Here is a 13,583-nt window from a genome sequence, read left to right on the forward strand (position 1 = left end):
TAACGATATGGCTAGCTATATTCAGCTAGAAAGGATCAAATTTGCCCTGAGAGGGTCGGTACAGGGATTCTCCAGGCGGTGGCAACCTTTCCTTGACTTTTTAGATCAGAGATAGACGTTCGGGGTCGTGGCAGCAGCAACCCGGGAGAGGGGGGGGGGGGGGGGGAGGGGGGGGGTGGGGGAGGGGGGGGGAGGGAGGGGGGGGGGGAGGGGGGGAGGGGGGGGGGGGCAGCAAGGGTCGTGGGGGAACATGCGTGACTGTAACACGGGCAAGTCTGCTCGCTGCTCATGTCTGAAACTGTAGGCTGCCTTGTTTGTTAAGGTTGCCTGGGGGGGGGGGGGGGGGAGGACTGGTGCGCGCGAGAGGGCGGGCGAGGGAGGGACATTTGCCTAGAGGGATTGTGTTGTAAATAATTTAAAAAATTAGTAGGGGTAAATGTTTGTATGGAAAAACTCTTTCAATAAAAATTATTTAAAAAAAAAAAAAGAGGAAGAAGGAGGCCTATGTGAAGATGAGGCGTGAAGTTTCAGTTGGGGCGCTTGATAGTTACAAGGAAGCGAGGAAGGATCTAAAGAGAGAGCTAAGACGAGCAAGGAGGGGACATGAGAAGTCTTTGGCAAGTAGGATCAAGGAAAACCCAAAAGCTTTCTATAGGTATGTCAGGAATAAAAGAATGACTAGGGTAAGAGTAGGGCCAGTCAAGGACAGTGGTGGGAAGTTGTGTGTGGAGACTGAGGAGATAAGCGAGATACTAAATGAATACTTTTCGTCAGTATTCACTCAGGAAAAAGATAATGTTGTGGAGGAGAATGCTGAGACCCAGGCTATTAGAATAGATGGCATTGAGGTGCGTAGGGAAGAAGTGTTGGCAATTCTGGACAAGGTGAAAATAGATAAGTCCCCGGGGCCTGATGGGATTTATCCTAGGATTCTCTGGGAAGCCAGGGAAGAGATTGCTGAGCCTTTGGCTTTGATTTTTATGTCATCATTGGCTACAGGAATAGTGCCAGAGGACTGGAGGATAGCAAATGTGGTCCCTTTGTTCAAGAAGGGGAGTAGAGATAACCCCGGTAACTATAGGCCGGTGAGCCTCACGTCTGTTGTGGGTAAAGTCTTGGAGAGGATTATAAGAGATACGATTTATAATCATCTTGATAGGAATAATATGATTAGGGATAGCATGGTTTTGTGAAGGGTAGGTCATGCCTCACAAACCTCATCGAGTTCTTTGAGAAGGTGACTGAACAGGTAAACGAGGGTAGAGCAGTTGATGTGGTGTATATGGATTTCAGTAAAGCGTTTGATAAGGTTCCCCACGGTTGTCTATTGCAGAAAATACGGAGGCTGGGGATTGAGGGTGATTTAGAGATGTGGATCAGAAATTGGCTAGTTGAAAGAAGACAGAGGGTGGTGGTTGATGGCAAATGTTCAGAATGGAGTTCAGTTACGAGTGGCGTACCACAAGGATCTGTTCTGGGGCCGTTGCTGTTTGTCATTTTTATAAATGACCTAGAGGAGGGCACAAAAGGTTGGGTGAGTAAATTTGCAGACGACACTAAAGTCGGTGGAGTTGTAGACAGTGTGGAAGGATGTTGCAGGTTACAGAGGGACATAGATAAGCTGCAGAGCTGGGCTGAGAGGTGGCAAATGGAGTTTAATGTAGAGAAGTGTGAGGTGATTCACTTTGGAAAGAATAACAGGAATGCGGAATATTTGGCTAATGGTAAAATTCTTAGCAGTGTGGATGAGCAGAGGGATCTCGGTGTCCATGTACATAGATCCCTGAAAGTTGCCACCCAGGTTGATAGGGTTGTGAAGAAGGCCTATGGTGTGTTGGCCTTTATTGGTAGAGGGATTGAGTTCCGGAGCCATGAGGTCATGTTGCAGCTGTACAAAACTCTGGTACGGCCGCATTTGGAGTATTGCGTACAGTTCTGGTCGCCTCATTATAGGAAGGACGTGGAAGCTTTGGAACGGGTGCAGAGGAGATTTACCAGGATGTTGCCTGGTATGGAGGGAAAATCTTATGAGGAAAGGCTGATGGACTTGAGGTTGTTTTCGTTAGAGAGAAGAAGGTTAAGAGGTGACTTAATAGAGGCATACAAAATGATCAGAGGGTTAGATAGGGTGGACAGTGAGAGCCTTCTCCCGCGGATGGAGGTGGCTAGCACGAGGGGACATAGCCTTAAATTGAGGGGTAATAGATATAGGACAGACGTCAGAGGTAGGTTTTTTACGCAGAGTGGTGAGGCCGTGGAATGCCCTACCTGCAACAATAGTGAACTCGCCAACATTGAGGGCATTTAAAAGTTTATTGGATAAGCATATGGATGATAATGGCATAGTGTAGGTTAGATGGCCTTTAGTTTTTGACTTCCCATGTCGGTGCAACATCATGGGCCGAAGGGCCTGTACTGCGCTGTATCGTTCTATGTTCTATGTTCTAAAGAAGAGCGACAGTTAGGGAAAGCTTGCTCGCCGTTGAAGGGTCTGGGATACAGGGGCTGCGCACATGGTAAAGCTAAACGGGCTGCAGGGAACGGGAATTTCAACGACTGCCGACTCTCCACGGGCCACTACTCGGGGAAAAGTCGAACTACAATCAGGCAAAATGAATAATATCTAGTTGCTTGTAATAAAGGGGATTGTTTGTGCCATGCTTTCCATAAGAATCAGAAGGGAGGAAGTTGGTCGAAGTGCAGACCCTAGGAGCCAGGAACTGAAATGGCGGGAAAAATGGACACCACAGATGTATTTGATGAAGACTATGAGACTCGGAACTCGTCCGAGGAAAGATTCCTATTACGAACCGAAAGGGAAAATGCTGGAAAATATCAGCAAGTCTGGCAGCATCTGTGGGGAGAGAAAAGAGCTAACGTTTTGAGTCCGATGACTCTTTGTCAAAGCTCAAAGCTCAAAAGCTCAAAGGTTCCTATTATTTCTTTTTTAAAAATTAATTTAGAGTACCCAATTATCTTTTTTTTCCTACTTAAGGTGCAATTTAGCGTGTCCTAGCCACCTAACCTGCACATCTTTGGGTTGTGTGAAACCCACGCAAACACGAGGAGAATGTGCAAACTCCACACGGACAGTGACCCAGAGCCGGGATCAAACCCGAGTCCTCAGCACCGTGGGCAGCAGTGCCACGTGCCGCATTAAGATTTCTATTATTTCTCATAGCAAATCAGGCACCAGAGGTCTTAAAGGTAGCAACATTTCTCAGCTTAGTATGGTGTAAAACTTTTATGCTGCTATAAAAGTTAGTTCATCCAGAAAAACCAGGAGATTAAGATTTTAATTAATTCAATCGAAGACTTTGAGGGGTATTTCTCTCCTCGACCTTTATTGATTGCAGAAATGTTTTGGTTCCACCGCCATAGTTTGGAAGAAGGTGTAAACGTTTTACAATTCAGAGCAACTTTGAGAAGGTTCGCAAAATATTGCAAATTTGGTTCAGCACTTGATGATGCTCTTCATGATAGGCTGATTTGTGGAATGTGCAGTGAAGCTAGTCAGAGGAAGCTGCTTACTGAAAGTGATTTAACTCTAAACGTTGCTGTGGAATTTGCCACATCTATGGAGTTAGCAACAATATGAGCTTCACAGATTGGGGCTGGAGCGAAGATCCACAAAATTAATACCACAAGGAACAAGGCTGAAAAGGTGCGACCATGTCGCTGATGTATACAAGTTCGACACTCAGCGGGGGAATGCAAGAACTGTGGTAAGAAGGGCCACATTGCCAAGGTGTGTTGGGTTCAGAAAACCTCTCCTACAATAAGACTTTGTAAGCAGACACACAGCTAAACAGGATAGTCGTGTCGATCAATTAGTGGATGACGTTCCGGATTACTCAAAAGACCTTGGGTGCGATCAAATGGCCTTGTTGCGCCCGACTTGATGACACAACGAGGCAATTAACATTCCGCGAGATTTTCGATGTTTGGAATGCCTCATGAGATTTCACGAGACATCGTGATCTTGATCTCGCCTTGCTGGACGAGATCCAGTTTAACATATTTAAGTGAGCACCCGGTTCTCCTGAGGCCTGGGAATGAATGCCCCTTGCCATGGTGCCATTAAGCACTGGTCCACACATCTCCCAGGCCATCGGAGGTAAGTGTGGCCTTGGCAATGTGAGACCAGAGGAAAAACAGAGTGCCGTTTGATAGTGGGGTCGTTCTTGGCACTGCAGGTGCCGAGAAAGACCCGGCTGTATGCATCCAAAGTGGGACTGGTTTTGCAGAGCCTGTCATTCAAGGACCTGCCGGACCGGGCATGCTATCGAAGACTCCAGCTGAGCAGAGGATAGTGTGCCAAATCTGGCAGATCATGGCGCAGGGGGAATGGAGGAGGATGCCCGCTCCCAGTTGCAGTCAAGGTGACAGTCGCCCGGAACCTTTATGCCACGGGGTCCTTCCAGGCACTAAGTGGGGATGTACCTGGGATCTCACCGAGCTTAGTGCAGGTGCATCTACACTGTCACAGAGGCCCTATAAGCCAGGTCGTCACAATACAGGGGTTGATTGATGGGATGCAGGTTGCCCTACAGGCACCTGCAGATGACAGGCCTGTCTTCACGAACTGAAAGGGGTTCCGCTCTATGAACGTGCAGCTGGTGTGTGACCATGAGATGCACATCATTCACGTCTGCGGGCAGTGTGCACGACTCCTTCATCTTGGCACACTTGATAATTCCTGGCGTCTTCAAGGCGCACCCCTGTCTGAGGGGAGGGGGGGTGGCTCCTGGGTGACAGGGGTTATCCGCTGCGGTCGTGGCTGATGACGCCTATCCGGAGGCCAAGACTGATGCAGAGACCCACTACAACAACGGCCATGGCGTTACCGGGGTGTCATCAAGCAGTACTTTGGCATCCTGAAGATGCTTTTCAGGTACCTGGACCGCTCTGGGGGGGGCTTCCAGTATAGCACTAGAAGGGTCTCCCACATCGTGGCCTGCTGCGTCCTCCACAACATCGTGTAGCAGAGGGGCGATGTGCTGGAGGAGGAGGATGTAAGTCAGTCCTCATCCAAAGAGGAGGATGCGTGGGGAGAATGAGGATGGGCAGGACATGGGGCCCGGGCAGGTACGGGAGGACGCACAACATGTGCTCCAGGGCCAACGCGCACAGGACGCTGTGATTGCCTCCAGGTTCACCGACTAGGGGGCCTGGCCAACGGCACAGACAGCAATCCCTCCACCACTGCCCCCCCGCCCCCCCCTCCCCCCGACCACCCCTTCCATGAACAACCCTATTGCACCACCCTCCTCCTTGCAACCCTCTCCATGATTCCTACCTGCCTCAGGTGGCCTGGTGAGGGCCTTGGGTTGGCAGTGCCGCTCTTTTCAGTCCGCTGCCCATGTGGTGTGCCAGGGACAGGAGTGGAGGTGTCTGTGGCGCTGCGGAGGTCACCGCCATGGGCCCCATTACCTCCTCCTCCACCCTCGGTGTGCCCAATAGCCCCCGGAGTACTCCATGGGGCAGGTGTGCAAGCGGAACTATCCCCTGAGGCTCCCCCACCACCTGGTGCTGTTAGTCCTGGAGGCCCACTCTGGTCTCGACTAAGGTCTTCATCCTCGCAGCCTTGGAGCACAGGGAGTGGACCACCTCCCTCTGGGACTGCCCAATATTACACTGTGACTGTGCCACCACCTTCTGGGCCTGTGCCACATCAGCCAGTGACTGCACTATCTCACTTTGTGTCTGCACCAAGTTGGCCAGCACCTGGGCAATGCCACCAATGCCCTCAGCTATGACCCACTGTGACTGGGCCAGGCCCTGGAGCATTGCTGCAATGTCCAGGTGGTTCTGGTACATGGCTGCCTGTGAGTGGGCAGCCTTCTCCTGGGCCTTGGCCACCGCCTGCACAGGTTGCCCCAGGCCTCAGACATCCTGACCCATGGACAAAGTATTTGCTCCCAAGGACTCCACCAAAGATGCCACCCGTGCGGTGTTCGTCTGGGTGGCACGCATAGTTGGCATCAGCTCCTGCTCCCGCACGCAATCCTCCAACTGCACCTGCCAACAACCCCTCATGTAGTCCCTGGCTCTGCAACTGCATCTCTATAATCGATGGGACCGTCTGTTCCAGAAGCCCAAAACCTGTCCTCCTCCTCACTTGTTGTACCGTAACACGTGTGCGGTGCGCATCAGGAGCCTCTTCACTAAAGTGCCCAACCGAGATGAGTGTCTCTGGGATAGTGGAGGTGTTGGAGACAGCTGTGATGGAAGTCGGTGTCTTTCCCAGACTCGAGCTCCAGGGTGTAGTGAGATGTGGGTCAAAGGCTCTCTTCGCTGTCCGTGTCCTTGTCCTCTCTGCCTTCCACTTGTGGCTGTGGCAGGGCCTGGGGGAATACCAGGAAGGCCCGCGTCATCACCAGGAATCAGGGTCCGGGGGGGAGTCGGGGTGTGTGGGAGGTGGGTGGGGGGGAGTGTGTGGGGAAGGGGTTGGTGGTGGACGTGGAGGTGGTATGGGTGTGGGGCTGTGTGGAGGAGTGGCGGTTGGGGGGGGGGGTGGTGACACACATGCCATGGGAGCCGAAACTCAGCGGGTTCTCACTTCCTCGCCCGATGCCATACTCCGCCTCGTCCAGAGACCTACGTTCTGCTGTGTTGAGGGGCTGTAGGATCCGTTGATCCTCCTCCAGTCTTCTCTCTCTCACGGCAATTCTCCTGGGTGGGGGTGGGGGTTGCGGGATCCGGACGTTGTCATGCCAGTCTCTCCAATGGTAGCAGAGGCGCCGAAATTGCCTGTTCGCTCACCCGCCATTTCGAAAACAATTAAGCTTGTTAACCAGCCAACCCCACAATTTATCATTACCCATTGCGTTTTTGGGCCGTAAAAAGTTTGGCCGTCCTTCACGCAAGCCATGATGAAGTGGCACAAGGACAGCAGGAAAGGCCTTGCGCTGGAGGTCATGTTTGAATGTATTAGCAGATTCTCCTGGGGAACGTGACACCGCCCATGTGACTTTTCATGACATTTTAAAAATCATTTTGAACCTTCAGTGAGAGCAGTGGTCCTTTCCAATTCTAGCCTAAACAGGGCATTACCCGTTTACCACAAGATGGCCTGGCCGACAGTGCTCACTGGGCTCGGAGCCTCCTTTGCACCAGTATCACAGAACCTACACATAATGTATCCACAGCAAGGTATGATCCTCCAGCCTCTCCATGGTGGGACCCATTGTGGGGAATGCGGTGGACCAGCCAAAGGTCCATTGGCTTTTTCGGTGGGACCGGAAGGGCCGGAAAACCCCAGCCTATATTTTGTTTTTCTTTTAAATGGGCAGGATTCTCCGTTTGGGAGACGAGGGGCGCAATCTAACTTAAAATGAATAGAGTCTTAGGATGGAGGAGGAATCTTGTCAGGGGTCTAGCTTGAGGGCTATGGTGACGGCAGCATTGCCAATGGCTCTGAGTAGGTATTCAGGGATCCCTGTGGTGCAGTCCACGGTGAAGATATGGAATCAGCTGAGGAGGCATTTTAGGGTGGAAGGGATGTCGGTGCTAACACCCTGCGCGAGAATCATGGGTTGGAGCCGGCGGGGGGGGGAGGGGGGGGGGGGAGGGGGGGGGGGGGTGGATAGTGTATACAGGAGTTGGAGGGAAGTGGGGCTGGTCACGATGAGGGATCTGTATTTGGAGGAAGGGTTCGCCAGTCTGGAGGAGCTAAGGGAGAGGGTAGAGCTGCCGAGGGGTAGTGAGTTCAGGTATCTACAGGTTAGGGACTTTGCACGAAAGGTCTGGAAGCGGTTCCCTAGATTGCCGGATACACCCTGCTGGAGCGACTGCTGCTTCTGGATGTAAGTGGCTGGGGGGGTTAGGGAGGCTAGCGGGTGGTGAAGATCAAGGAGAAATGGGAAGCGGAGTTGGGAATGGAGATCAATTAGGGAGTATGGAGTGAGGCGCTGCGAAGGGTAAACGGGACCTCCTCTCGTGCAAGGATGAGCCTGATACAGTTCAAGGTGGTGCACAGGGTGCATTTGACTCGGGCGAGAATGAGTGGGTTCTCTCGGGGGGTAGCAGATGAGTGTGAGAGGTGTGGGCAGGGCCAGCCAATCATGCGTACATGTTTTGGGGTTGTGAAAAATTGGGAAGATTCTGGGCGGGGGTTTTCGTGGTCTTAGCCAGGGTAGTGGAGGAGGGAGTTGACCCTGACCCTTTGGTGCCGATATTTGGGGTTTCAGAGAAGCCGGAGCTCATGGAGAGGAGGAAGGCCGATGTCTTGGCCTTCGCCTCTCTGATTTCACGGCGACGAATTTTGCTGGAGTGGCGGTCAGCATCGCCACCGGGGGTAGCAGCATGCTTGGGTGACCTGTCTGACTTCCTGCGGTTAGAGAAGATAAAATATGAGTTAAGGGGCTGAGCAGGGGAGTTTGAGAAAAGGTGGGGGATGTTTGTGACCGTGTTTGAGGGGCTGTTCATCGCAGGGAGTGGGGGGTGGGTGATGGGGAAGGGGGGGGGGGAGGAGAAAAATCTGTACAAACTGTATAGTTGATTGTTGGGAAGAATGTTTCCCGGGGTGTTTATTTGCTGTAACCTACTTTGATACAAGTTTGAATAAAATGCGTTTAAAAAAAAAAGAAAAGAGTCCATTCTGGATGGGATTAGTGGGGTAAGCACCAGGAACGGCCTGCCATCTGTTGGCACGCTGATTTTTTATAGCGTCCCAGCGGGGAATGCCCCACACCCCACCTCACAAAGGCAGAGCACTCCCAGGCCCGACCCCCGGTGCGGGCAAAATGCCAGCCTGACACCCAATAAGTGCTGGGGTGGCACCCAGGTGGCACTGACAGGATGCCCAGGTGACACGTCCAGGGTGCCAGGCTGGCTTTTCTAGCGCATGGCTCGAAAGCGAAGTCCCACGGCCAGACCTCCCTCCCCTCCCCTCCCCTGCCCCCACCCCAGATCAGCCACGCCTCATTACAAAGCAGCCCTCTATCCCCGGATATGCTGAGTGCCTCCCCTTCCCCCAAATACGGGAATGACCCGACCTGCCGCCCACCCTCCAGGGATCCCCGAAATAGGGAGACCCTCCACAGGGACCTCCAAAAGAGTGAGACCCCCCACATGGGCCCCTAAATAGGGAGATCCCTCCCGAGACCCCCTTATTTAAGGGACCCCTCCAGAGCGCCCCCTTAAATAGGGAGACACCCCCAGGGACCCCTAACTAAAGGATCCACCCAGCAGGAACCACCTAATCTAGAGGTCCCCCACAGCCACCCCCAGAAAGAAGACCGCTGTCTGAAGCTGGGGAGCATTCCAGGCAGGACAGTAAAAACAAAATTGTTTTAACACTCACCTGGAAGCACCATGGGTCCCATCCCTGGAAAGAGAACATCTGTGACCTGTGTTTAAACCCCTCAGATCCTTTAGCAACAAGCCATTCATTTATTTTGGTAGTAGGCTGTGATTGACAGCTTCCAACAAAACAGCTGTAGCCTTGCTTCATTGATCTTCCTCACTCTAAGTGCTGTAACCGCAATGTTTACAAACATCAACCACATCAAAGAGCGGTAAACGCATTTCAATCATGCTCCTTCACGCTTTTGATTTTGGAGTGCTGGGCTGGAAATTGACAGCACTCAACTCTTTTTGATGTGGTTGATGTTTATAAACATTGCGGTCACAGCACTTAAGAGTGAAGAAAATGAACTAAGCAAAAGCTCATAGCTATTTTGTTGAAGCTGTCAATCACAGCCCACTACCATAAATAATTGAATGGCTTGCTGCTGAAGGATCTGAGGGGTTTAAACACAGGTCACAGTTGTTCTCTTTGCAGGAATGGACACGTGGTGCTTCCAGCTGAGTGCTACGACTGTAATGTTTTTCACTGCCCCTGTCTGAATGGCCCTGTAGCTTCTAAAGAGGGATTTCTTTTCTTAGGGGCCCTAGTTTGGGGGTCACTGTGAGAGGGGTATCCCTAGTTAGGGGGTCCCGGGAAGAGGAGATCTCTGTGGGGGTCTCCCTATTTAGGGGCCTCTGTGGGGTGTTAGTTAGGGTGTCTCTTTGGGGCGTGTTCTCTATTTAGTGGGTCTCTGGGGGGGGGGGGGGGGGGGGGTTCGTTTAGTTAGGGGTTCCCTGGGGGGGGGTCTCCCTATTTAGGCACTCTCCCATTAATCCTGTGTCCTGTTTCACAGTCTTTCCAGCACTTCTTTGTTTTTATTTAAATGTTGAATTAGTTTCAAAACTGCAATTGTAAATTGGGAACCACAGACAATCGGTTGTCAATTGTCGATTTACATTGTTGCTCATTGCAACTCGTTTCGGACGGGTTAATTTGTTTGGGGGGTTTTCATTCCAGGAGCGCCCCAGTGCCGAGTTTGCTGCTGTGGCTCCCATGGTGATGAAAAATCCAATCACGGGGGTGGAGGAGCCATACTTTCCAGAGAAGGACAGGATACAGCGAGTTATCGCAAGCTCCATGGTGGTTCTGCTCCTGGTAGGAAGGTCACTCATTATATACGACGCACATTCTTTGCCATTCCTTCTTAACTCGGTCTGTTTCTTCTCTGTTTCAGTCCGGTCATAGAGTATTTATAGCTCAGAAGGAGGCCCTTTGGCCTATCATTTCACTACTGGCCATCAAAAATCTATCTATTCTTTTTTTTAAAGATATATTTTTTAAATTTTAGAGCAACCAATTCTTTTTTTTCCAATGAAGGGGCAATTTAGCGTGGTCAATCCACCTACCCTGCACATATTTGGGTTGTGGGGGTGAGACCCACGCAGACACGGGGAGAATGTGCAAACTCCATACAGACAGTGACCCGGGATCGCACCTGGGTCCTCAGCGCCGTAAACAAGCAGTGCTAACCACTGCGCCACCGTGCCGCCCCTTTTAAAAAATATTTTTATTAAGGCATTTATATAACATTAAACTCGAACCATGCCAAGAGTTAGAACAAACAGGAATCTCATACAAAAAAATAACTCCCCGAACGCCCTGATTTCCTGCCATTCTCTTCCTCCCGATAACCCCATTATCGCCCTCCCCCACATCGCCACCCCCGAAACCCTACATCCAACCCCCCCTGGAGCAAATCTATGATGACCGCCAATCGGTGCCCGTACCAATGCACCTTCCAAGCTCAAAAGCTGCCGCCACTGCCCCACACCCGCAGGGCCGCCACCACCACTGGGTTCGTGGAGCACTTGGCCGGCGAGAACAGCAGAGCCCCCCCAAACTCATACCCCTGCAAGAGGCTGCCTCCATCTGCCCCCATGCCGACCCCTCCCCCACTATTCACTTCCTCACCCACCAGAGCGATTTTCGCTGCCCAATAATAATTCATCATGTTTAGCAAGGCCAGCCCGCCCCCTCCCCTCGCCCCCCTCGTCCACACTCCAACAGGATCTTCTTAACCCGTGGGGATTTCTCCGCCCACACAAACCCCCAAGCTCAACGAATTAACTTTCCTAAAAATGATTTTGGAACAAGCATAGGGTGGTTCTGCAAAACAAATAAATATCTCGGCAGCGCCATCATTTTCACTGTCTGCATCCGCCCCGCCAGAGATAGAGGCAGCGTATCCCACGTCTTGAAATCCCCCCCTCAACTGTTCCACCAACCGCGCCAGATTCAATTTGTGAAGTTGTTCCCATCCCTGCGCCACCTAGATGCCCAAATATCTGAAACCCGCCCCCGTCATCGTAAAAGGCAGCTCACCCAACCTCCTCTCCTGCTCCCTGGCCTTGATTGTGATGACCTCACACTTCCCCATGTTTAGCTTGTATCCGGGAAACTGGCCAAACTCCTCTAAAATACCCATAATTCCCCCGATTCCTCCCAGTGGGTCTGAAATATAAAACAACAGGTCGTCTGCATATAGCGAGACCCTGTGCACAGCCCCGCCCCCCCCGCACAACCTCTCTCCAGCTCCTTGATGCTCTAAGCTCTATTGCCCAAGGCAATACAGTCTTCAATCTGTGAGGCCAAGATCTTTGCCAACAATTTGGCATCCACATTTAACAACAAAATCAGAAGGTAGGACCCACACTGCTCTGGATCATTATCCTTCTTTAATATTAGGGAAATGGATGCCTGCGGTAATGGAAGGGTGAGCTCCCCTTATCCCTCACCTCGTTATTGCTCTCACCAGCAGAGATCCCAGACCCCCAGCAAACTTCTCATAAAATTCTACAGGGAACCTGTCCAGGCCTCATCATCCCCATGCCCTCCAGCACCTCAACCAGTCCAATGGGGGCCTCCAGCCCCTTCACAAAGTCCTCCTCCACCCTGGGGAACTCCAACCCATCCAAGAACCACCAGATTCCGTCCCCTTCAGCCGGGGTCTCAGATTCGTGGAGCCTCATATAAAACTCCTCAAAAACCCAACTCACCCCCACCAGGTCCAGTCCTCCCTTTCCCCTCCCGTCTTCACATTTCTGATCTCCCTCGCCGCCACCTGTTTCCTAAGTTGGTGGGCTAGCATCCTATTCGCCTTCTCCCCGTACTCATACACTGCCCCTCTGGCTCTCTGCAACTGCCCCACTGCCTTCCCCGTGGACACCAACCCAAACTCCATCTGGAGCTTCTCCCTCTCCTTCAACAATCCCACCTCAGGGCGTCTGAATACCTCCAATCCACCCACAGGATCTCGTCCACCAGCCTTGCCATCTCTGCTTGCTCCACCTTTTCCCTGTGCGGCCGGATCAATACAAAGTCCCCACCGATCTCTGCCTCGAGCATCTCCCATAGCGTTGGGGTCGAAACCTCACCTGTATTGTTCAGTTCCACATGCTCCCGAACGGCGACCCTCACCCGCTCACATACCTCTTCATCTGCTACGCCCAGCCTCCAGTGCAGGTGCTGTCCCTCCCGATCACTTGCAAGTCCACCCCGTACGGCGCGTGGTCTGAAACCACCATCGCTGACTACTCCGAATCGACAACCCCCGCCAGCAGCATCTTGACCACCACAAAATGATCAATTGAGTACACCCTACGCACACGGGAGAACGACGAGATCTCCTTCCCGCTCGGCCTCCCAAACCTCCATGGATCTACACCCACATGCGCTTCATGAATCCCTTCACCTCTTTCGCCACGGGCGACATCCCCCCCGACCTTGGACTCTAACGGTCTGACCCTGGTTCAATGCCGTGTTAAAATCCCCTCCCATGATCAACTGGTACGAGTCCAGGTCCGGGATCTTCCCTGGCACCCACCTCATGAACTCCACATCGTCCCAGTTTGGGGCATAGACATTCACCAAGGCCACTGGCATCCCCTCTAGCTTCCCGCTCACCATCACGAACCTCCCTCCCGAATCCACCACAATATTCCCCACCTCAAATGCCACCCGTTTGTTTATCAGCACCACCACCCCCCGCGACTTCATATCCAACCCCGAATGAAAGACTTGCCCTACCCCCCTCTTTTCCTTAGCCTAGTCTGGTCCCCGATCATTAAGTGCGTTTCTTGCAAAAAGGCCCCGTCCTCCTTCAAGCTCCCCAAACGCACGAACACACGCAACCGTTTGACTGGCCCATTCAGCCCTCTCACATTCTGTGACCAACCTGGTCGGGGGTCAACCCCCTCCCCCCCCTACCCCTGATCAACCATATCCCTTGGGC

General features: G+C 52.2%; 1 protein-coding gene across 1 annotated transcript in view; it reads left to right on the top strand.

The window, feature by feature from the left end:
- LOC119976585 (anoctamin-7-like) overlaps positions 1–13,583 on the top strand; it is a 208,071-nt gene that overhangs the window by 115,622 nt on the left and 78,866 nt on the right. The window contains exon 13 of the mRNA XM_038817188.1: positions 10,310–10,447. Coding sequence (XP_038673116.1) covers positions 10,310–10,447 — 138 coding nt within the window. The remainder of the gene's footprint in view (positions 1–10,309; positions 10,448–13,583) is intronic.

Source organism: Scyliorhinus canicula, chromosome 13, assembly GCF_902713615.1.
Source record: "Scyliorhinus canicula chromosome 13, sScyCan1.1, whole genome shotgun sequence".
In the NCBI taxonomy this organism is placed as follows: Eukaryota; Metazoa; Chordata; class Chondrichthyes; order Carcharhiniformes; family Scyliorhinidae; genus Scyliorhinus; species Scyliorhinus canicula.